The sequence below is a fragment of the Pleurodeles waltl genome, chromosome 5, assembly GCF_031143425.1.
Source record: "Pleurodeles waltl isolate 20211129_DDA chromosome 5, aPleWal1.hap1.20221129, whole genome shotgun sequence".
In the NCBI taxonomy this organism is placed as follows: Eukaryota; Metazoa; Chordata; class Amphibia; order Caudata; family Salamandridae; genus Pleurodeles; species Pleurodeles waltl.
The window spans coordinates 1,804,084,219-1,804,106,834 of NC_090444.1; the positions used below are offsets into that span (position 1 = coordinate 1,804,084,219).

Genomic DNA, 22,616 nt, shown 5'->3' on the forward strand with positions numbered 1-22,616 from the left:
GTGTTGGTTCTCCACCAGCCGAGTCGGGGTCGCCGGGTGCAGTGTTGCAAGTCTCGCGCTTCTTGCGGGGAGATTGCAGGGTTCTTTAAAGCTGCTCCTTTGGATAAAGTTGCAGTCTTTTTGGAGCAGGTCCGCTGTCCTCGGGAGTTTCTTGTCGTCGTCGAAGCAGGGCAGTCCTCAGAGGATGCAGAGGTCGCTGGTCCCTTTGGCAGGCGTCGCTGGAGCAGAGTTCTTTGGAAGGCAGGAGACAGGCTGGTGAGTTTCTGGAGCCAAGGCAGTTGTTGTCTTCTGGTCTTCCTCTGCAGGGGTTTTCAGCTAGGCAGTCCTTCTTGTTGTTGCAGGAATCTAGTTTCTAGGTTCAGTGAGAGCCCTTAAATACTAAATTTAAGGGCGTGTTTAGGTCTGGGGGGTTAGTAGCCAATGGCTACTAGCCCTGAGGGTGGGTACACCCTCTTTGTGCCTCCTCCCAAGGGGAGGGGGTCACATCCCTAATCCTATTGGGGGAATCCTCCATCTGCAAGATGGAGGATTTCTAAAAGTTAGAGTCACCTCAGCTCAGGACACCTTAGGGGCTGTCCTGACTGGCCAATGACTCCTCCTTGTTATTCTCATTATTTTCTCCGGCCTTGCCGCCAAAAGTGGGGGCCGGGGCCGGAGGGGGCGGGCAACTCCACTAGCTGGAGTGTCCTGCGGTGCTGTGACAAAGGGGTGAGCCTTTGAGGCTCACCGCCAGGTGTTACAGCTCCTGCCTGGGGGAGGTGTTAGCATCTCCACCCAGTGCAGGCTTTGTTACTGGCCTCAGAGTGACAAAGGCACTCTCCCCATGGGGCCAGCAACATGTCTCTAGTGTGGCAGGCTACTGGAACCAGTCAGCCTACACAGATAGTCGGTTAAGTTTCAGGGGGCACCTCTAAGGTGCCCTCTGTGGTGTATTTTACAATAAAATGTACACTGGCATCAGTGTGCATTTATTGTGCTGAGAAGTTTGATACCAAACTTCCCAGTTTTCAGTGTAGCCATTATGGTGCTGTGGAGTTCGTGTAAAACAGACTCCCAGACCATATACTCTTATGGCTACCCTGCACTTACAATGTCTAAGGTTTTGCTTAGACACTGTAGGGGCACAGTGCTCATGCACTGGTACCCTCACCTATGGTATAGTGCACCCTGCCTTAGGGCTGTAAGGCCTGCTAGAGGGGTGTCTTACCTATACTGCATAGGCAGTGAGAGGCTGGCATGGCACCCTGAGGGGAGTGCCATGTCGACTTACTCATTTTGTTCTCACTAGCACACACAAGCTGGTAAGCAGTGTGTCTGTGCTGGGTGAGGGGTCTCTAGGGTGGCATAATACATGCTGCAGCCCTTAGAGACCTTCCCTGGCATCAGGGCCCTTGGTACCAGAGGTACCAGTTACAAGGGACTTATCTGGATGCCAGGGTGTGCCAATTGGGGAATCAAAAGTACAGGTTTAGGGAAAGAACACTGGTGCTGGGGCCTGGTTAGCAGGCCTCAGCACACTTTCAATTCAAAACATAGCATCAGCAAAGGCAAAAAGTCAGGGGGTAACCATGCCAAGGAGGCATTTCCTTACATCCCATTTGCCGGGAACTCTCTATTCGGTGCCCATGCAGACGAAGAGATGGCCGGATGAAGACAGAGGTGGATAGCTTGAAGGCGGTGGGCCTCGAAAGAAAGATTTCAGGAGGTGGTACAGGCCGTATGATAGACGCCCTTTCCAGCAGAGGGTTCAAACCCCTCATTGGGCGCAAAGGTCACAGCAGCGACAGGGACGACCTCTTTTTCAACGAAGAAACACAAGGGAGCGAGGGTCAAGCAGACCTCAACAATCCACTCCGAAAGCACCCACCAAGCAATGAAATCTCGCTTCCCTCGACACTGTACACCACTCCGGTGGGGGGGGGAAGTATTACGGCTTATCTTCACGAGTGGCACTCTATCACAAGAGAGAAATGGGTGCTTAATATTGTCGAACATGGCTATTCTCTTCTTTTCAAACAGCCTCCACCACACTTGCCACCAACCAAAGACAATCCATCTCATCTCAGCTTGCTACGCAAGGAGGCTTTCGCCCTCCTAAGAAAGAATGCCATAGAAAGGTTCCACCGGCACGAAGAGGACAGGGGGTCTACTCCCGTTACTTTCTAGTGGCAAAGAAGGGTCGAGAGGGCGTTTTCAGGCCAATCCTGGATCTACGGCTGCTGAACAAATACATAAGGAAGCAGAAGTTCAGAATGCTAGCGCTTCACCAGATTTTCCCTCAACTGCATCAGGGAGACTGGATGTGCTCCATCAACCTGCAGGATGCATATTTTCACATCCCAATAGCTCCAAAACATCGAAAATTCCTGCGCTTCCGAGTAGCGTTACAGCATTACCAGTTCAGGGTTCTACCCTTTGGCCTGAAATCTGCCCCAAGAGTTTTCTCGAAATGTATGGCAGTGGTGGCGGCACATCTCTGAAGACAAAGGATATACATATATCCATACCTAGATGACTGGCTACTAAAGGCTTCTTCTCCGGAGCAAGCGAGAAGCCATCGGGACATTGTACTAGGAGTTTGCGAAGCTCTAGGTCTTCAGGTCAATTACCAGAAGTCAACCTTGACTCCAACGCAGAATCTTCACTACCTAGGAGCTATCATAAACACAGAACTACAAAAAGTGTATCCTTCGGAGGAACGACTATCCTCAATAAACAAGAAGTGCCAGGACCTGTTGAGAGCCAGCGCACCTACGGCACGTCAGGTGACATCACTACTGGGCTCTATGGCATCGTGCATTTTTATTGTCCCAAATGCCAGACTCCACATGAGACCCCTCCAAGAGGCATTGGAGACCAACTGGAGCCAGAGAACAGGTCGCTGGGAGGACACGGTGCGGCTACCGGAGGTAGCACTTCAGTCATTGAGATGGTGGATGCACAGACCTCACCTGTCAGTGGGTGCTCCGTTTCACCAGGTGCTTCCATCCGACACCCTAGTAACGGATGCATCTCTTCAGGGATGGGGGGGCTCATCTGGGTCCTTTTCAAGCGCAGGGTCTGTGGTCAGACAAGGAAAAGCAGTACCACATCAATCTGCTAGAACTCGGAGCGGTCCATCTCGCTCTCAAGTCCTTCATACCGCTAATTCAGGGGAAAACTCTCTTGATACAGACGGACAATACAACCACGATGTATTACTTGAACAAACAGGGGGGAACGAGGTCCCTACCCCTATCGCGAGAGTCCCAAGCGATATGGCATTGGCTCCTGGCCAGAGGAATGTCAATTACAGCAGTTCACCTGCCAGGTCAGCAGAACGTGGAAGCAGACTTTCTAAGCAGACACCTGGAGGACGTTCACGATTGGGTCCTGCACGGCGAAGTCGCAGAATACATCTTCGCGCAATGGGGTCGGCCTCAACTGGACCTCTTCGCAGATGAAGTAAACAAGAAATGCCCAGACTTCGCATCCAGGTTCTACCGTCCGGGATCTCGAGGGAATGCCCTGTTGATCGACTGGTCAGGGACATTTCTTTACGCTTTTCCGCCGATTCCCCTCATTCCGGCAGTGATCAGCAAACTTTACAGATCCAGGACCAGAATGATTCTTATAGCGCCGCAATGGCCCCGACAGTTCTGGTACACGGATCTCCTCAACCTGTCGGAAGAACCTCACAGGAGGCTGCCGTGCAGACCGGATCTTCTGAGCAGAATGGAGGGCAGGATTCTACATCCCAACCTACCCTCTCTGAGCTTAACAGCATGGCTCCTGAATTCCTGCAGTATGGGCACCTAGGACTCTCGCAGGAGTGCATGAGCATCTTGAAAGAGTCCAAACGACCTTTCACGCGGCGTTCCTACGCTTTTAAGTGGAAGAGATTCTACATATGGTGCTGTCAGAAAGGTCATAATCCCATACGGGCGCAGGAGGATGTCATACTGTCCTATTTGCTTCATCTAGCGAAGTCCGGTCTGCAGGTATCATCTATTAAGGTACATTTGTCTGCTATTACTGCCTATCGCAAATCACCTTCTCAGGAATCCTTCTTTACAAAACCTGTAGTCAAGGATTTCTTAGAAGGTTTGAAGAAAGTTTTTCCGCCAATTCGGAGGCCTTCTCCTCCATGGGAACTGAACATAGTCCTGGCAAAACTTATTGGCCCTCCTTTCGAGCCTATACATAAGGCCTCTTTACAACACCTTACGTGGAAGACGGCTTTTCTAGTGGCCATTACTTCAGCGAGGAGGGTCAGTGAAATCCAGGCCTTGTCTGCAAAAGAACCGTACACGGTTTTTCATGACAATAGTGGTTCTGCAAACTCACCCATCTTTCCTTCCGAAGGTGGTGTCAGAATTCCATATTAATCAGACCATAACTTTACTGACGTTCTTTCCCAATCCGGAGACTCCGGCAGAGAAAGCATTGCACTCATTAGACTTGAAAAGAGTGCTGAAATTTTATCTGGACAAGACAAAATCGATTAGACACTCTAACCGCTTGTTTGTAAACTATGGTCATTTAAGGACAGGAGAGGCAGCTTCTAAGCGAACAATATCAAGATGGATAGTTTCTTGCATTGTTAATACTTACCAGCTAGCTAATAGACAATTGCTAGCGCGGCCTAGAGCGCATTCCACAAGGGGTAAAGCGGCTACTGCTGCTCTCCTTAACAATGTTCCAATATCTGAGATTTGTAAAGCTGCTACATGGAAGTCTGTCCATACGTTTACAAGACATTATTGTTTAGACTCCGATGCAAGAGCGGATGCCCAAGTGGGGCAGGCCTCTCTAAGAAATCTATTTGCGTAAGACATATCTATTCCTGCACTTCTATCGGACAGTCCGCTGGGTTTAGGGATGGGCTTGCTAATCTATTCAATGTTTATGACTATTGATGAGGATCCCCTGGAAGAGAAGGATAAGTTACTTACCTGTAAATCCTAGTTCTCTTCCAGGGGTATCCTCATCAAAGTCATAAACAACCCACCCTCCTCCCCGGACGCACGTCTCCTAGAAGTGCAGGACAGACTGTGTTTTGAATCAGTTATGAAAATTGTCACCGTAAAAAGAACTGACCTAACTGTGAACCAACTGTCACCTTTCCTTCACCCCTGAGGCATGGTGGGATACTGGAGGTGCTCAGGGTCTTAAAGGCACGGTGCCAAAGTTTTTATGGTTCTCCTGTGTTAACCTGCATGCAGCCTATTGGCTAAGAATGCTTCATTGTTTTTCAATGCAGTTTTTTCTCTTTTTCTCTAGAGTTTGCTGCTGCTTACTTCCCTAAGCCTAGTTTGAGGGGCTTGGGTAGATATTTATTCTCTATTGTAGCTTTATAATATAAAAAAAAAAAAAAAAAAAAAAAAACTTTATAGAAATAAAGCATTTTAGCCTGTTTAACATTATAGCCTGCATTGCTGTTTTTTACACATGTTAATATGTGTGTATTTTATATATGCTCCGGGGTCCCCGCACAAGGGCGGGACTATTCAATGTTTATGACTTTGATGAGGATACCCCTGGAAGAGAACTAGGATTTACAGGTAAGTAACTTATCCACATGGCCTCAACAGGGGTGTTTCACAGGCCTTCTTCACCCATCAGAGACCATACAGGAAGCTGCTGTGCAGATAGCCCCTTCTTTAGAAATTCTGGGACCAGAACCTACACACCTAACCTATCATTGATGGGTTTAGCAACTTGTCTTCTGCATTTTTGAAATATCAACATTTAGATTTTGTAAGAAAATCTTGAAAGGGGTGAAGACATCCACTAGAATGTCATATTCTTCCAGATAGTAAAGATTCTACATCCACTGTTAACCTTGTCTCATGCCAAGAGGAAGAGGTTATCCTGTATATTTTGCACTTAGAAAGATTTGGCCTTTTTCCCCCCTTCCTTATTAGTTCTTCTTGCAGCAATTAACTGCATAACAGAAATCTTGTCAACAAGCCTTTTTCTTCCAAATACCATTAGTGAAGTGTTGCATCTGTCCTTTTTTGCAGGGTGATCCCCAATCTTTTTGCCTCCTCCCTCCTAATTTTTCGGATCATTTTTTGTTTGCTTTAGGACTCTGGGCACTTTACCACTGCTAATGAGTGCTAAACTGCATATGCCCTCTTTGTAAATTGTATTGTTGATTGGTTTATTGCTGATTGGCATATTTGATTTATTAGTAAGTCCCTAGTAAAGTGCACTAGAGGTGCCTAGGGCCTGTAAATCAAATGCTACAAGTGGGCCTGCAGAACTGGTTGTGCCACCCATATTAGGAGCCCTGTAAACATGGCTCAGACCTGCCACTGCAGTGTCTGTGTGCAGTTTTAAACTGCCAATTCGACCTGGTAAGTGTACCCACTTGCTAGGCTCAAACCTTCGCTTTTTGGTACATGTAAGGCACCCCTAAGGTAGGCCCCAGGTGGCCCCATGGGCAGGGTGCAGTGTATTTAAAAGGTATAACATGTACTGGTGTGTTTTACTTGTCTTAACAGTGAAATACTGCCAGATTGGTTTTTCACTGTTGCAAGGCCTTTCTCCCTCATAGGTTAACATTGGGGCAGGCTTTATATAACTTTAAAGCGCAGATTCCTTTTGAGGGCAGATAGAAATAAGTAGTTTGGGGTCTCTTAACTCACAATTTTAAAAATACATCTGTTAGTGAAGTTGTTTTTCAGACTGGGAGTTTGAAAATGCCACTTTTAGAAAGTAGACATGTTCTTGCTTAAACCATTCTGTGACTGCTTGTTTGTGGATTCCCAGTCTGGGCCAGTTTGACAGTTGGGCTGTTCACTATTCTCCTCTAGACAGTGATACAAAGGGAGCTGGGGTGTAGCCTGCATATTCTGATGAGCCATCTGGGCTAGGGTGGAGGGAGGAGTGGTCACTTACACCTGAAAGGGCTGAGCCTGCTGTCGCACATTGCAGTCTCCGACCCCCTAGAGTATCTCTGGGGCCAGGCCTAGACAAGGAAGGATCTTTCCAACATGAGACCTTGCTTTGAAGTTTGCCAACTTCAAAGGGGTATTAGTAGTAGACCGAAACCCCCAGACTTTAGATCACTTCTGGAAATCAAGAGGAACCTCTGTCAAGGAGAAGAGCTGGAGGAGTACTGTCCCTTTGCTGTGTTGCTTTGCTGGACTGGCCTGCAGTTGATGCTTCTGCCTGAAGAGAGTGCAACGTGTGAACTTTGGGAATGTTTCCATGGGAATCATCCTGAAAGGCGCTCGCAGGACAATGGTCCGTGCATTTAATAATGACTAGGTTGGATTAAGTTAATTACCTGTATTTGGGTTTGCCTTCTCAATGGATTAAACAAAAAAAAAATCTTCAGGCACTATAAAATGCTGCTGCACGCCTTGTTTTGGGTGTTCACAGTTGAGAATCCATTATCAGGCATCTATATAAATTGCCCTAGCTTACAGTTAAGAAGAGGATTCTTTTTATGGTGCTGCTATTCATACACGGGCCTTCTACAAATGGGATCCGCAGTACTTTGATTAGTAGGATCCAGCATTATCCATAGGCTACGAACTAGTCATGGGTATCTACCTATGCTTTTTGGCCCCCCCCCTTTTACTCTATCTGCAAGGCTGCTACTTGGTCAACACCACATACCTTCACCAAACATTACTGTGTTGATTTCCTACAACGTCAATACGCTTTGGTTGTTCAATCAGTCTTGAATACCTTTTCAAATACTGCATTATCTGCTTGCTAGTCACCGCCATGGAGAGGCACTGCATTATAGTCTATGCAGAGCATGCACATCTACAGCCACAGATGCAATTAACAGACAGTGCTGCTTCTAAGTGTAGTGCTTCAGATTCATATGTCTCCACGCACCTCCCTGTAAGCAAGTGATGTTTATAGATGTTCTTTACTGACTTCATTTTTATAATGTGGCGCACATTGTTTTCAACACACAACAGCACATACAGTACCCACACTTTCAGAAGGAAAACAGTCTGAGGTGGAGTCTGTGTGCTGTTACATTGTTGACAGAGGTTAGCGTTATGGCAGGTTTTGTGACTCGAATATCTTTGATGAAAAACAAGTTGCACATGTCGGGGCCCAGAACTAAGATGGAAGTATGCAGGGCATGTGAATCTACAGCACTACACACTAGTAATAGATGGTTATGGGTAAGTAGCATTTTTCTTCCTGTCTTTGGAGTCAAGATATTGGGGACACCTAATTTCTGTTCCTTCATGTTATTTTACCAAAAACACACTGTATTGTTTTCTGAAACTAATAAAACCTAAATCATAGCTATCATTACAGTCTCTATTCCTGCTCTTATAATATTTGTAGCCAAATAAATAAGATTTGAATGCTAGGTTGTGTGCACTGGGATTAATATCCCTTAATGAGATCTTGGCCTCCCAGCTATTAAAATTGGGCAGTTTTAAAAAAGATTTTCACTTTAAATGGAAAGATGAGCTTAAAATAATATTAATTGCTAACCTTCGGAACACAGAAGTATCAAGTGCTTGTTTTCAGTGTTTGAATTACAGATGAATGTCACTTTCTACTGAATGCAATGTGGCATTGTCCAACACCACTGGCATGATTTACATTTGCTCTGTCCGACACAAATCTTGTTTTTTAAAAACCAAGACTAAAGGATGAAAGCCAAATGGTTTCCATACATAATTAGTGGACTAAATATAAATTTTTCTCTTCCAGGGGATCCTCATCAATAGTCATAAACATTGAATATTCCCGCCTATGTGCGGGCACCCCGGAGCATACATCAAATACACACATATAAAGTATGAAATATGCACGAAAAAAAAATATATATAGCTTTTTTAGTAGACATAACTTTCATACCAAACTCACATATACATGTGTAAAACGGCAATGCAGGCTATAATCTTAAACAGGTTAAAATGCTTTATTTATATGAAGTTTTTTTTTTTTATCATAATAAAAATTACAATAGAGAATAAATATCTACCCACCCAAAACTTGGCTTAGGGAAAAAAGCAGTAGTAATCACTAGAGAAAAAGAGAAAAAACTACATTGAAAAGCAATGGAGCATTCTTAGCCAATAGGCTGCATGCAGGTTAACACAGGAGAACCATAAAAACTTTGGCACCGTGCCTTTAAGACCCTGAGCACCTCCAGGATTCCACCATGCCTCAGGGGTGAAGGAGAGGTGACAGTTGGTTCACAGTTAGGTCAGTTCTTTTTTCCGGCTTCTTCGGAGAGGATCCTGGAGCATTGAGCTCTCAGTTTTTCTGAGTTTTTCTCAGAAAAATACTTTAAAACAGCTTTTTTTCCTGTTTTACTCGACATCTAACATCATTGTCTGAGTTTGGCAGTTTTTTCCTGACAGAAAAATGCCTTCCCTTTTTGTCAAATGCCCTTCTTGTGGGAAGAAGGCCCAGTCAGATCCACACACTCTTTGTATTGTATGCCTGCCTCAGAGTCACTGCCCTGACACTTGCAAACACTGCAAGAATATGTCAAAGAGGACTCTGAAGGACAGAGAAAAGATCAGGCTTCATGGGCTTCACGAGAGGCAGAAAACATCATCCCCTTCCTTTCCCCAGGCAGCCAACAGGCCACTCTCAGGAGAGAATGGCTAGGTCGACTTCAGCAGGTAGGAAAGTACCTGTTTGTTCCCCGTCGACGTCGTCGCTGCCACCATCTCACCGCCATAGATCGCCGGCGACCCGCCCGACGTCGAGGGAACATGGCCATAGCAGGGGCATATCTCCGTCGACGGCAGCCCGCCGATCGACGTCGAGCCATCACCGGCGTGCCCGTTTGCCACCGAAGACCTCACGCCCCCGACGTCAAGAGACACGATGTCAAGAGACACGGCGTCGAGATCACCACGACGGCAAGAGCGACATCCGCCGTCGGCCTCCCACCGCTCCACGTCGAGGCACACGACGGCAAGTAGGTCGAGGTCCAAAGATCGCCGTTCGACGTCAAGACACTACGTCGAGGCACTCAACGTCGAGGCAAGAACAACCGGTGGGGCGCCCTTCGACGTCGGCACAGCTGTCGACACAGGTTTTACCTGTCTCGCAGGGAGTAGAACATCGCCTCCCTCCAGCAGACAAGGCCGCACCATCTCCAGTGGTCTCCATACGGAGCGATTCATCTAGTTCGATAGCGGCATCATCGGGGTATGTTTCACCCATCAACTTATCACCAAGATGGTTGGAGAGCCTTAATAGACCAGCGGCCTCCCCGGATTCGCAGTATTCACGAATGTACTCGCCTACTGCCTCTCTTCAGAGAACACCATCACCGACAGCGCAGGCAGGACGGGCTAGTTCTGCTCCGCGTCAACCGACCACCAGGCCTGGGCGCTCTGTTACAGCGTCTCGCAGCAGGTCACGTTCCCAACGACGATCTAGGTCAAGATCACGACAAAGATCGCCCTCTTGGTCGTCGTCAGGATCATCCGTTGGGCGTTACTCTCCCACCTTAACAGATTCTCCACCAGCTCGGGTCTCACCGGTGGATGACATCACCACTTTTTAATGAGGTGCTTTTAAGGGGAGCGCAGAAGTTAAATTTAAAGGTTCCAGAGCCATCTACCTCCTCATCAGTCATTTTTGAGACTCTGCAACATAGAACAGCGTCAAAAAAGCTACTGCCGCTAGTGCCTGGTCTGTTGCAGCCGACCATGGACACTTTTTTGACGCCAGCCACCCTCAAATCTGCTCCGGCGAGGATTTTGAAAAAATATAAAGCGCCTGAACAGGACCCTTTATTCCTAAGAACGGATCCTCCACCGGACTCAGTAATATTGGCCGCAGAACAAAAAACCCACTCGGTGGCATCATCCTCCACGGTACCACTGGACAAAGAGAGCAGGCATCTTGACTCTCTGGGGAGAAAGATGTGCGGCACGGCGGCATCCATAATCAAGGTCTCCAGCGCTTCTGCTCTCCTGGGCAGGTATGACTGTTCTCTGTGGGACTTCCTCAACAGGTTCACAGAAAAGTTGCCCAGGAAAGACAGACAGGACTTCCAAGAAATCCTGCAAGAGGGATGTCTGGTATCCAACCAAGTCATCAGCGCAGCGGCAGATGGAGCAGACTTAGCTGCGCATGGGTACGCACATGGAATCTGTGCAAGAAGGTCTTCCTGGCTGAGGCTGACTGGTTTAAAACAGGAAGCTCAACAGCGCATCTTAAATCTCCCTTTAAACGAGAACTCGCTGTTTGGTACCCATACGGATGACGAAATGGCACGCATGAAGACCGAAGTGGACACCATGAGGGCAGTAGGCCTGGAGAGGAAGAAGGACTTCAGGCGGAGGTATATGCCTTATGACAGGTGCCCTTTCCAGCAGAGGGTTCAAACCCCTCACTGGTCCCAGAGGCCACAGCAAAGGCAGGGACGCCCTCTTTTTCAGGCTCGTAAAGCCACAAGGGAACGAGGGTCAAGTAGACCTCAGCAGTCCACACCGAAAGCGCCGGCCAAACAATGAGATCTCGCTTCCCTCGACACTGTACACCACTCCGGTGGGGGGAAGTATCACAGATTTTCTTCACGAGTGGCACTCTATCACAAAAGACAAATGGGTGCTCAACATTGTCGAAAATGGCTACTCTTCTTTTCAGACAACCTCCAGCGCACCTGCCACCAGCCAAATGCAAACCATCTCATCTCAACCTGCTGCGCAAAGAGGCTCTCGCCCTCTTACGAAAGAAGGCAATAGAAAAGGTTCCATTGGCGCACAGAGGAAAGGGGGTTTACTCCCTTTATTTTCTAGTGGCGAAAAAAGGCCGAGACGGCGTTTTCAGACCAATTCTGGACTTACGGCTGCTGAACAAGTACATAAGAAAACAGAAGTTCAGGATGCTGGCCCTTCACCAGATTTTCCCTCAGCTACATCAGGGAGACTGGATGTGCTCCATCGACCTGCAGGATGCATATTTTCACATCCCGATAGCTCCCAAGCATTGGAAATTCTTGCGCTTCCAGATAGCCTCACAGCACTATCAGTTCAGAGTGCTACCATTCGGCCTGAAGTCTGCCCCCCGTGTCTTCTCGAAATGTGTGGCAGTGGTAGCGGCACATCTTCGAAAACAAAAAATCTTCGTCTACCCATACCTAGACGACTGGTTACTGAAAGCTACCTCTCCGGATCAGGTGAGAAGCCATCGGGACATGGTGCTCAAGGTTTTCGAGTCTCTAGGTCTTCAAGTCAACTACCAAAAGTCCACCTTGATTCCAACACGTAACCTCCACTACCTGGGAGCTATACTAAACACAGAGCGCCAAAGAGTGTATCCTTCGGAGGAACGACTATTATCAATAAAGAGGAAGTGTCAAGACCTGTTAAAATCCGACGCACCGACGGCCCGTCAGGTGACATCTCTGCTGGGCTCCATAACATCATGCATTTTCATTGTCCCAAATGCCAGGCTGCGCATGAGGCCCCTCCAAGAGGCGTTGGAGAACAACTGGAGCCAAAGGACAGGTCGCTGGGAGGACAGAATGCGGCTACCAATAGCGGCACGTCAGTCATTGCAATGGTGGATGCACAGACCTCACCTGTCAGTAGGTGCTCCGTTTCACCAGGTAATCCATCCGACATTCTGGTAACGGATGCGTCTCTTCAGGGATGGGGGGCTCATCTGGGTCCCCTTCAAGCTCAGGGCCTGTGGTCCGACAACGAAAAGAAGTACCACATCAATCTACTGGAGGTCAGAGCGGTCCATCTGGCTCTCAAGTCTTTTGCTCCATCGATTCAGGGGAAGTCTCTCCTGATACAAACGGACAATACAACAACAATGTATTATCTGAACAGACAGGGGGGAACGAGATCCCTATCTCGAGAGTCCCAAACAATATGGCATTGGCTCCTGGCCAGAGGAATGTCGCTTACAGCGGTTCACCTGCCAGGTCAACAAAACGTGGAAGCAGATTTCCTGAGCAGACACCTAGAGGACGCCCACGATTGGGTCCTACACGACGAAGTCGTCGAAGACTTCTTCGCTCTATGGCGTCGCCCTCAATTGGATCTCTTCGCGGACGAAGTAAACAAGAAATGCCCAGACTTCGCATCCAGGTTCTACCGTCTGGGATCTCGAGGGAATGCCCTGTTGATCGACTGGTCAGGGATATTTCTCTACGCCTTTCCACCGATTCCCCTCATACCGGTAGTGATCAACAAACTTTACAGATCCAGCACCAGAATGATTCTCATAGCACCGCAATGGCCCCGTCAATTCTGGTACACAGATCTCCTCAACCTATCGGAACAACCTCACAGGAGGCTGCCGTGCAGACCGGATCTTCTGAGCAGGATGGAGGACAGGGTTCTGCATCCCAACCTACCCTCTCTGAGCTTGACAGCATGGCTCCTGAATTCCTGCAAATGGGCACCTAGGGCTCTCGCAGGAGTGCATGAACATCTTGAAAGAGTCCAGACGACCTTCCACGCGGTGTTCTTACGCTTTTAAGTGGAAGAGGTTCTACATATGGTGCTGTCAACAAGGTCAGAATCTCATACGGGCTCAGGAGGATGTCATATTGTCGTACTTACTTAATCTGGCAAAGTCCGGTCTGCAGGTATCATCTATTAAGGTACATTTGTCTGCCATTACAGCCTATCGTAAGTCACCTTCTCAGGAATCCTTCTTTACGAAACCAGTAGTCAAGGATTTCTTCGAAGGTTTGAAAAAAGTTTTCCCGCCCATTAGGAGACCCTCTCCTCCATGGGAACTGAACATAGTATTGTCAAAACTTATGGGCCCTCCTTTCGAACCTATACACAAAGCCTCTTTGCAACACCTTACGTGGAAGACGGCTTTTTTGGTAGCCATTACTTCCGCGAGGAGGGTCAGTGAAATTCAGGCTTTGTCTTCCAAAGAACTGTACACTGTTTTTCACGACAATAGAGTGGTTCTGCGAACTCACCCATCATTCCTACCGAAGGTGGTGTCAGAATTCCACATCAATCAGACTATCTCTTTACCGACTTTCTTCCCCAATCCGGAGACTCCGGCGGAGAAGGCGTTGCACTCCCTAGATTTGAAAAGTGTGTTGAAATTTTATTTGGATAAAACAAAACTGATTAGACATTCCAACCACTTGTTTGTAAATTATGGTCATTTGAGGACAGGAGAGGCAGCATCTAAACGAACAATATCAAGATGGATAGTTTCTTGTATTGTTAATGCTTACCAGTTGGCTAACAAACAACTACTAGGTAGACCTAAAGCGCATTCCACAAGGGGAAAAGCGGCTACTGCTGCCCTCCTTAACAATGTTCCAATATCTGAGATTTGTAAGGCTGCTACATGGAAGTCTGTACATACATTTACTAGACATTACTGTTTGGACTCAGATGCAAGAGCAAATGCCCAAGTGGGGCAGGCCTCTTTGAGAAATGTATTTGCATGATACATATCTCTTCCTGCACTTCTATTAGACAGTCCGCAGAGTTAAGGGATGGGCTTGCTAATCTATTAAATGTTTATGACTATTGATGAGGATCCCCTGGAAGAGAAGGATAAGTTACTTACCTGTAAATCCTAGTTCTCTTCCAGGGGTATCCTCATCAAAGTCATAAACAACCCACCCTCCTCCCCAGACGCACGTCTCCTAGAAGTGCAGGACAGTGTGTCTTTCGAATCCGTTACACAGGTTATCACCGTAAAAAAGTACTGACCTAACTGTGAACCAACTATCACCTTTCCTTCACCCCTGAGGCATGGTGGGATACTGGAGGTGCTCAGGGTCTTAAAGGCACGGTGCCAAAGTTTTTATGGTTCTCCTGTGTTAACCTGCATGCAGCCTATTGGCTAAGAATGCTCCATTGCTTTTCAATGTAGTTTTTTCTCTAGTGATTACTACTGCTTTTTTCCCTAAGCCCAGTTTTTGGGGCTTGGGTAGATATTTATTCTCTATTGTAATTTTTATTATGATACAAAAAAAAAACTTCATAGAAATAAAGCATTTTAGCCTGTTTATGATTATAGCCTGCATTGCCGTTTACACATGTGTATGTGAGTTTGGTATGAAAGTCATGTCTACTAAAAATGCTATATATATATTTTTCGTGCATATTTCATACTTTATATGTGTGTATTTGATGTATGCTCCGGGGTTCCCCGCACAAGGGCGGGAATATTCAATGTTTATGACTTTGATGAGGATACCCCTGGAAGAGAACTAGGAATTACAGGTAAGTAACTTATCCATATGTACCATAAAAGTACTCTCTACCATACTTTATATTTAGGCTGTTTTTTCACTTTATTTTTTGTGAATTTCAGTGGTGGTTTCTCAGTGTTTTCCAAATCTTTTGAAGTCTGTACTTGTTAATGTTTTCTGGGACACTAACTCTCTTAAGAAACCTGAATGTTTTGTTTGTATCCGTAAATATCCTTGGTACCCTACAATGAAACAATAAAAGGAAATTCCTCTGTATATACCAGGAGGTGTTTTAACAGTTTATTCTGGATCCCTTTTTCTATCCAGTAAGATCATTTATATAAAAACTCCCAACTTTGGGTGAGTCCGCGCTGGTGGTAACATCCAACCAGGGTGTGCAAAGGCACCTATGATGAAACGTGCCACTTTCAGTGGGTGAGGCGTTTACTACAATTCTTTTTGAATACTAGAAGGTTACTTTAATGGTAGTTTCCTATTTCTGCCCCCTTCTTTAGTCTAGTTGCCACTTTGTATGTACCAGTGTTTATTCAACTGTATAACTCCCAAAATACTGGTGGTAGTTTTTAGCCATTAAAAAAGTGCGTCTGTCCCTTAAAGAAAACAAAAAAAAAAACACTGTTGGGCGGACTTGAAATCATTTGAACTACCAGCACACGAGGATACTTTCCTCGAATTGCACTAGTTAACAAGCCTTTGTTTGTTACAGAGGACGGTATCCTAGGCAGCCCCATCCTCTGTTTACCTTTCTTTGTGTTTTGGTAGCTGTTATTACCACATCCAAATGTCCTCATTAGGTTGACCTTAAAAATGTGTTGTATGTGATGTATGTCAGCTAATGGAAAGCTATAACTGAGAACTACATTGAAGGAAACCAAATCCTGGAAAAAACAATTTTCAGGTAAAGCAATTTTAGGGTAATAAACACAAATCGAAAATTAAAGGAATCATTTGAAAGGAAAGATAATTTAAAGGAAAAATCCAAACTTGCATTAAACTTTGGTGGAGTTTAGGAGTATTGAACGTTTTTTTTACTTCAGGGGTGGGTGATGTTTAGAGGTGAATAGGAGTTTTTATGGGTCAGTGAGGAGTCTGATTCAGGTGTAGAAAGGAGTTTTTAGGATTCAGGTAATGTTAAAGTTTAGGGGTTGTGAGGGTTATTAGGGATCTGGAATGAACAAAGTGTATGGGTGATGAGGGTCTTTTAGGGATCGGGTGTGCAAAGAATTTAGGGATAGTAAAGGTTTTTAGGGATTAAGTATGATGAGGTGTACGTTGATGATTTTTAAGGTTCATGAATGGGCATAGTTTAGTGCTGGCAAGGTTCAGTGATGAGCAGAATTGAGAGGTGGCGAAGAGTCTAAGGTTTAGGATTGGATATACTTTTGGGATTGTGAGAGGTTAAGGTTCTGGACTGGGTGGATGTAGAGTGATGGGTTTTAAGGGTTCAAGGATGGGTGCTTATTTATAGGAACAGGATTTTAGGATTCTGGGATGGTTGGAGTTTAGGGGTGGAGTTTCTGCATGGAAGAGGGTTTTTACAGTTCAGTAAAAGGCGGGGTTTAGAGATAATGAGGGGCTTTAGGGCTCAGGCATGGGTGGCATTAAGAGGTAGACCTCTTTAAGGGTCATAGTTATGTAGAGTTGAGGCTTTTAGGGGCCAGGGATGGATAGTTTTTATAGATTCTGAGGGAGTAAAGGATGGATGTTGGTGTTGGTGAGGGGCCAGCAAAGTAAAAGCCTCCAAAGTAATTCTCTGACAGCGTATTGTAGGAAGCTGGCCTGGTGTGTGGTCTGTACCTAAGGAACGTAAACCATATGCCAGGTCTTAACTTAGTGTAGTGTAGGCAGTGTCTAGAAGCCAGGTTCTCTAAAGGTAGCTTTGGATGAGCAGCCAGGACTTATCTAGGAGACATGCAAAGCTCATGCAATACCTCTGTGGTCACACAGAACTTACACACATGAAAGAAAAAACTCAGTGTTGCAAAAATCAAGGTACTTTATTTTAGTGACACAATTAACAAAAGTACTAGACGGGCTTCCCTCCAATAGGAGGTAAGTAAACACACTAAATATGTACACTAGTAATCTGAAATAGGCAAAAATAGCAATAGACAATAGCGACCCCAGAGGGAGCCCAAACCATGTACCAAAAAAATGGAATGCGAATGCAGGACCCCCACCCAGGTAAGTGGAATCTGTAGAGGGGAGCGGAGGGAACTAGGAAAACCCAAAGGTAAGTACCACAGTGCCCCAGCAACCAGGAAGAAAGGAGTAAGTTGCTGGATATTCTCCTAAACCACCAAAAGAACTGAAAATAAGGAAAATGCAACACCCAGACAAGACAGCAAGAAACAAGCGGTAGATTCCTGCAGAGGAAGATCTGAAAAAGAGGCGACCCACTGGAAGGGAACCCAGGAGTCGCAGATGAGCCCACGCAGTACAACTGAAGAAGGGTTCCACGCCGCAGGAGTATGCACGCAGAGGGCTATGTGTCGCAGGGAAGATTGCTGGGGCCACACAGAGCCTGATGATCCCTTGGAGATGCCAACAAGCCTTCGTAGCGGTGCACGTGGGTACAGTCCTGCGTGGGAAGGCAAGGGCTTACCTTCACCAAAGTTGGACAGCCGGTAGAGAAGACCACCACCAGTCGTATGTTGGAGTTGGTGCCTACGGATGCAGGGGAGTGATTCCTTCTATCCAGGGGAGATGATATATTTTTTTCCTGGTGTAGACTAGAGACTTTCCACCCTCGGAGGATGCACAGCTGGGACAATGTTGCAGAAGCTGGAAGGAGCAGTGTAAACAATCTTGCAAGCTGAGTCTTCATCATGAATGCAGATTGTCAGTTATTGGAGGGACCGGTTGCAGTTCCAGTGGCCAGATGTCAAAATAGAGGTTGAAGAGTAACACTACTGAAGTCTTGCAAGCTGAATCTGAGGACCCACCCAAGAGGGAGACCCTAATTAGCCTTGGAAGTGGGATTGTTCACCCAGCCAGGTGACCACCTACAGGAGGAGGCTTTGACGTCACCTACCTTACCTGGCCACTCAGAACCTCCCAGAGGCCTCTGCCCACCTTGGATTCAAAATGGCAGAGTCAAGGGACCCTCTGGAGGAGCTCTGGGCATCACCCCTGGGGTGATGATGGACAGGGGAGTGGCCACTCACCTTTCCATTGTCCAGTTTCACACCAGAGCAGGGGCTGGAGATCCCTGAACAGGTGCAAACTAGGTACGGAAGGAAGGCACCAAATGTGCCCATCAAAGCATACCAGTGGCTTGGGGAGGATCCCCTCCCAACCCACGTAACACTGATTTCCAAAGGGAGAGTGTGTAACCAACTCTCTCCCAGAGGAAATCCTTTGTTCTGCCTACCTGAGCTTGAGCTGTTCAAGCAGCATGAGGGCAAAAACCCGTCTGAAGGGTGGTAGCAGGTTGGGCTCCCCAGAAAGCTGGGGTCCTTTAAGGAGCCCCCAGAGTGCGTGGAATCATACTTTCAGTACTGGCAACAGTATTGAGGTATGATTCCGACATGTTTGATACCAAACTTGCCTAGGTTTGGAGTTACCATTATGTAGTTGGACATAGGTAGGGACCTATGTCCAGTACACGCATAAAATGTTGTCTCCGCACTGACGAAGTCCATGAAAATTGAGCCGGAGTTTGTGCTCATGCAGGGGTGCCCTCACTCACAGGTACCAGCACCCTGCCCTCTGGGCTAGGAGGTCCTGCAATAGGGGTGACTTAGTGACCTGGTGCAGTGACCTGTTATGAAAGGGGTGCATGCACCCATTCACGCAAGCTGCAATGACAGGCCTGCAGATACACTTTTTATGTGCTCCCTATGGGTGGCATAATACATGCAGCAGCCCATGGGGGACCCATGGTACCCCAATGCCCTGGGTACCATATAATAGGGACTCATAAGAGGGTGCAAGTATGCCAAATGTGAGGTGTTTGTGGTCCAAGCAACCAAGTTTAAAGGGAGAGAGTATAGTCGCTGGGGTCCTGGTTAGGAAGATCCCAGTGAACACAGTCAACCACACTGAAAAAAGGCAAGAAGTGGAGGTAACCATGCTAAAAAGAGGCTACTTTCGTACACGTATAAGACACAAATTCAAAATAGTATCCCATGAAGTAAATGGCTGAAATAGATATCTCTAACAAAAATGATCCTGAAGGTAAGACCTGCAACCATTGCATTTACACCTTAAAAATAAGCGTGCAAAGGAAAATTTTGACAGGAAAAAAAACAAACATTCTACATATTTGTTTCTATGAAATGGTAAATGCTGTTTATCCTGCACATTTCTGTTAAACAGTTTAGGTAAAATAGTTTCTGAGTAATGGCATTCTTCTCAGTCGTTTTCCATGAAATGCCATTCAACTGTTCCATGACCACGTAGCAGAACTAAGTAAAAGGCAGAGTTCCTTCGTAAATAAAAACCTTTTTAACGTACAGTAGGAAATATTTTTTTTCTTCTGCTGCATGGCCAGACAATTACAGGTTTTCCAAAAAATTACTCCTTGTTCTGTGGAACATAAGTTTGAAATGCATAGTGTGGCTGCAAACCTACAATAAATATAGCGTATGAGAATATGTACTCCAAGTGAACATGCTGCTAGTAATTTGTGGCAGATTCATCTTAAGAGCAGTATAATGTAGGTCGCTTAGCCGGAAATTATTGTAGTTCGGAAGGTGTAACGTGGCATTCCCCCTTCTAATGATTTCTGGCAGTTCACAAATTAATCATAATGTAATAAATGTTTATTTGTTGATGGCTGTTCAGGCGCATGCAAAGTTAGCTCTAAGGTAGCTCACAAGAGCTGAAAAGCTACTTGTCCTTTCCTTGTCTAAAACACAGCAGTAGGTATGCTCTTTGACCCATCTGTCACACTGTCTGCCGGCAGCAGTTATTTGGCTGTTTCAGTTCATCCATCTTAACTTACTATAGTTGAATAGCTGTTATTTTCGTATTATTGGTGAGCAGGGATGTTGTAACTAGACTGTATTAATAACTTAGAGACAGGTTTGCATTTGTATATTGTTGACGTTTATCTGTGAAGTGGAGGTCATTTAGTAAGCATTTTCCTTCCCGTATCTTTCAGGTAATCGAAGAAATTGAAAAGATTAAAACTGAGCAGGATCTCCGACAAAAGAGGCTTCGTTATCTGGGGATAGAGCTGGAAAGAATGAAGAAGCAAAGAGGTATGCCTGTGATTTGATTTTACTGGCATATTTCTGGTAGTTTTACGTTGTTCATGTTGGTATTGACTTTTGTCATCCAAGTGCATGAGATACCGTTTCTAAAAGAGTCTTAACTACCAAGTTTCCACAGCATTTTAGTTTTTAATAGTTAACATGTATTTATATTAGATTGGAAATTGGCAGCCAGATTCCTGTGACTAGATTCAAATCTAATTTTGCATTTAGTTTATATCAACTTCTCCTTCATCGGATCTTCATTTATATTCATAAACCTAGAATATCTGTCTCGATGCAAGAAATTTGGGAATAGATTTAAAAAGGAGAATATTTTTACTTCAATTATTTAAAAAGGAAATACCTACACGTAGCATTTTATGTTTTATTAAATCCAATGATATTCAAATGTAACTTAAGATGGATTAAGACTGAAAAGATCTATTTAATGTATGTTCTGCAATGGGTAAATGAAGTATGATGGCTGGACTGGGGCACATCAAGCTTAATAAAGTGACATTTTACTGCTCTTGGGTCCACAGGTGTAGCATCTGGGGTTGTTAGTATGTTCTGAGTAGCAACGGTGCTCTGAACCATTGCTTTGCCTTTGTTTTGCTGTTTTACTTTTAAATATCTATTTTCTATTCTATCTTGATAACGTCTTTTGATGTTCAAATCATTATTGAAGACTTAGGGTCTGATTTAGAACTCTGTTGACGGGTTACTCCGATCAACGGTGATGTATATCCCATCTGCCGAAATCTAAATCCTGTTGTGCTCTGTGGGGTTTAGATTTCGGCTGGAGTAATATCTGTCATTGTTGTGACGGAGTAACCTGTCCAGTGAGCTCTAAATCAGGGCTTTAGTGTCTGATTGCCTTGCCTTCTATAGTGCTATGAAGTTGACAGACTGTTGATTTTCTCTAAATGTTGAAGAGTTCAACATTTGCTAAGATGTCATTCATGTGGTTAAGGGACTGGAAATAGCTTGAATGTAGGTGCATTTGGGCCTTCTCTGCTGGTGGGTGTCTCTGCTCATCTCTACTACGATATACACTTACCATTTTCACTCTTATTTAGGGCTTCGACCAAGCAAGATTACCAGGATGTCTGTCCACCTTCCTCTGACTTGTTGGGGATTTACTTTGAAAGTCTCAGGGGTCACAGAGCTGCTGTTTTGGCTCACCATAAAGGACTTTATGCCAGTGTCCTTGATCGTGACTCATTTCATGTCAAGACTCCTGTTGTCTTTGAGATTTTGCGCCCTGCTAAAGGAGTTATCTTTGAAATCCTTAGAGACTTGAAGACAGTTTAGTGTTGAATATCCCTGATTCTATTAGGAACTGAAAACAAATGCCAGCAATAGATGTGCAGGTTTTGCAGGGGTCCCTGGAGTACCTTGTGTCTAGTTATATTTGTTAGGTGAGAAGGAAAGTGAGCTTGGCTAATGTTGGATATCTAGGATACTAGAAGTTCCCCTCAAACATACGTCTGATTCAAATTCCTTGATTTTTTTAAATTTATTTATTTTTAAAAACCTGCAACCGCACCTGTTGCAGACTCTTAGCCATGGCACTACATGAGGACATTGTGCTTGCAATGTTGAGCCATTTGGTTTCAAATAATCTTTTTGCGGCTAAGGGCCGTGCACACCAAAAAGGCACTTCAGTTGTGACCCCTCAGTAAACAGGGGTTGCAGACAACATGTTGACATGAGCATGGTAATTATTTGTTACAGTGGGGGCATACATTAATGGAAATATTTTCAGTTACTTCCTGCTTATTTTCATGAAACCTACTCATTTCGTATACTGTATAGACTTCAATGTGATGGTTAATAAGCAAGGTATTTGCCTGTAAAAATAGTTTTGCAAGTTGGAACTCCATTAGATTTACATCTAGTGTTTCTGTCGGGAAACATTCCCTGCTTAAATGCATGTAAACTCGTAATGCCCCAATACATTCTTTCTATCTTTAGATTGCTTTTTTCTAGTGTTTTTTTTTTTTTTTTTTTTTTAAGTTCTCTTACTTTTCAGAAATGCCCTCCTTCACTGGGGATGCTGGAGAATTGCCTGTGTATCTAGAAGAGTTCTACGCTCAAACAATTGTTAGTGGTAGCTGTTTCTTTGCAGTGTGATCCTCTTTTATGTTTGTACCAGTCCCCTCTAGAGGTGGCAGTGTAGTGTGGGCGGTTGCAAATAAATGTTTCAGAAGCCTAGTCAAACCTGTGTCTCCAACCGCTTTGAAGTGAACATCCAGATA

The 22,616-nt window shown here is 45.4% G+C and overlaps 1 protein-coding gene across 2 annotated transcripts in view; it reads left to right on the forward strand.

The window, feature by feature from the left end:
* LOC138296817 (zinc finger protein 318-like) overlaps positions 1-22,616 on the forward strand; it is a 450,875-nt gene that overhangs the window by 278,867 nt on the left and 149,392 nt on the right. For both annotated transcript variants that reach the window (XM_069236271.1, XM_069236272.1), the window contains one exon: positions 20,262-20,361. In XM_069236271.1, the coding sequence (XP_069092372.1) occupies positions 20,262-20,361 (100 nt within the window). The remainder of the gene's footprint in view (positions 1-20,261; positions 20,362-22,616) is intronic.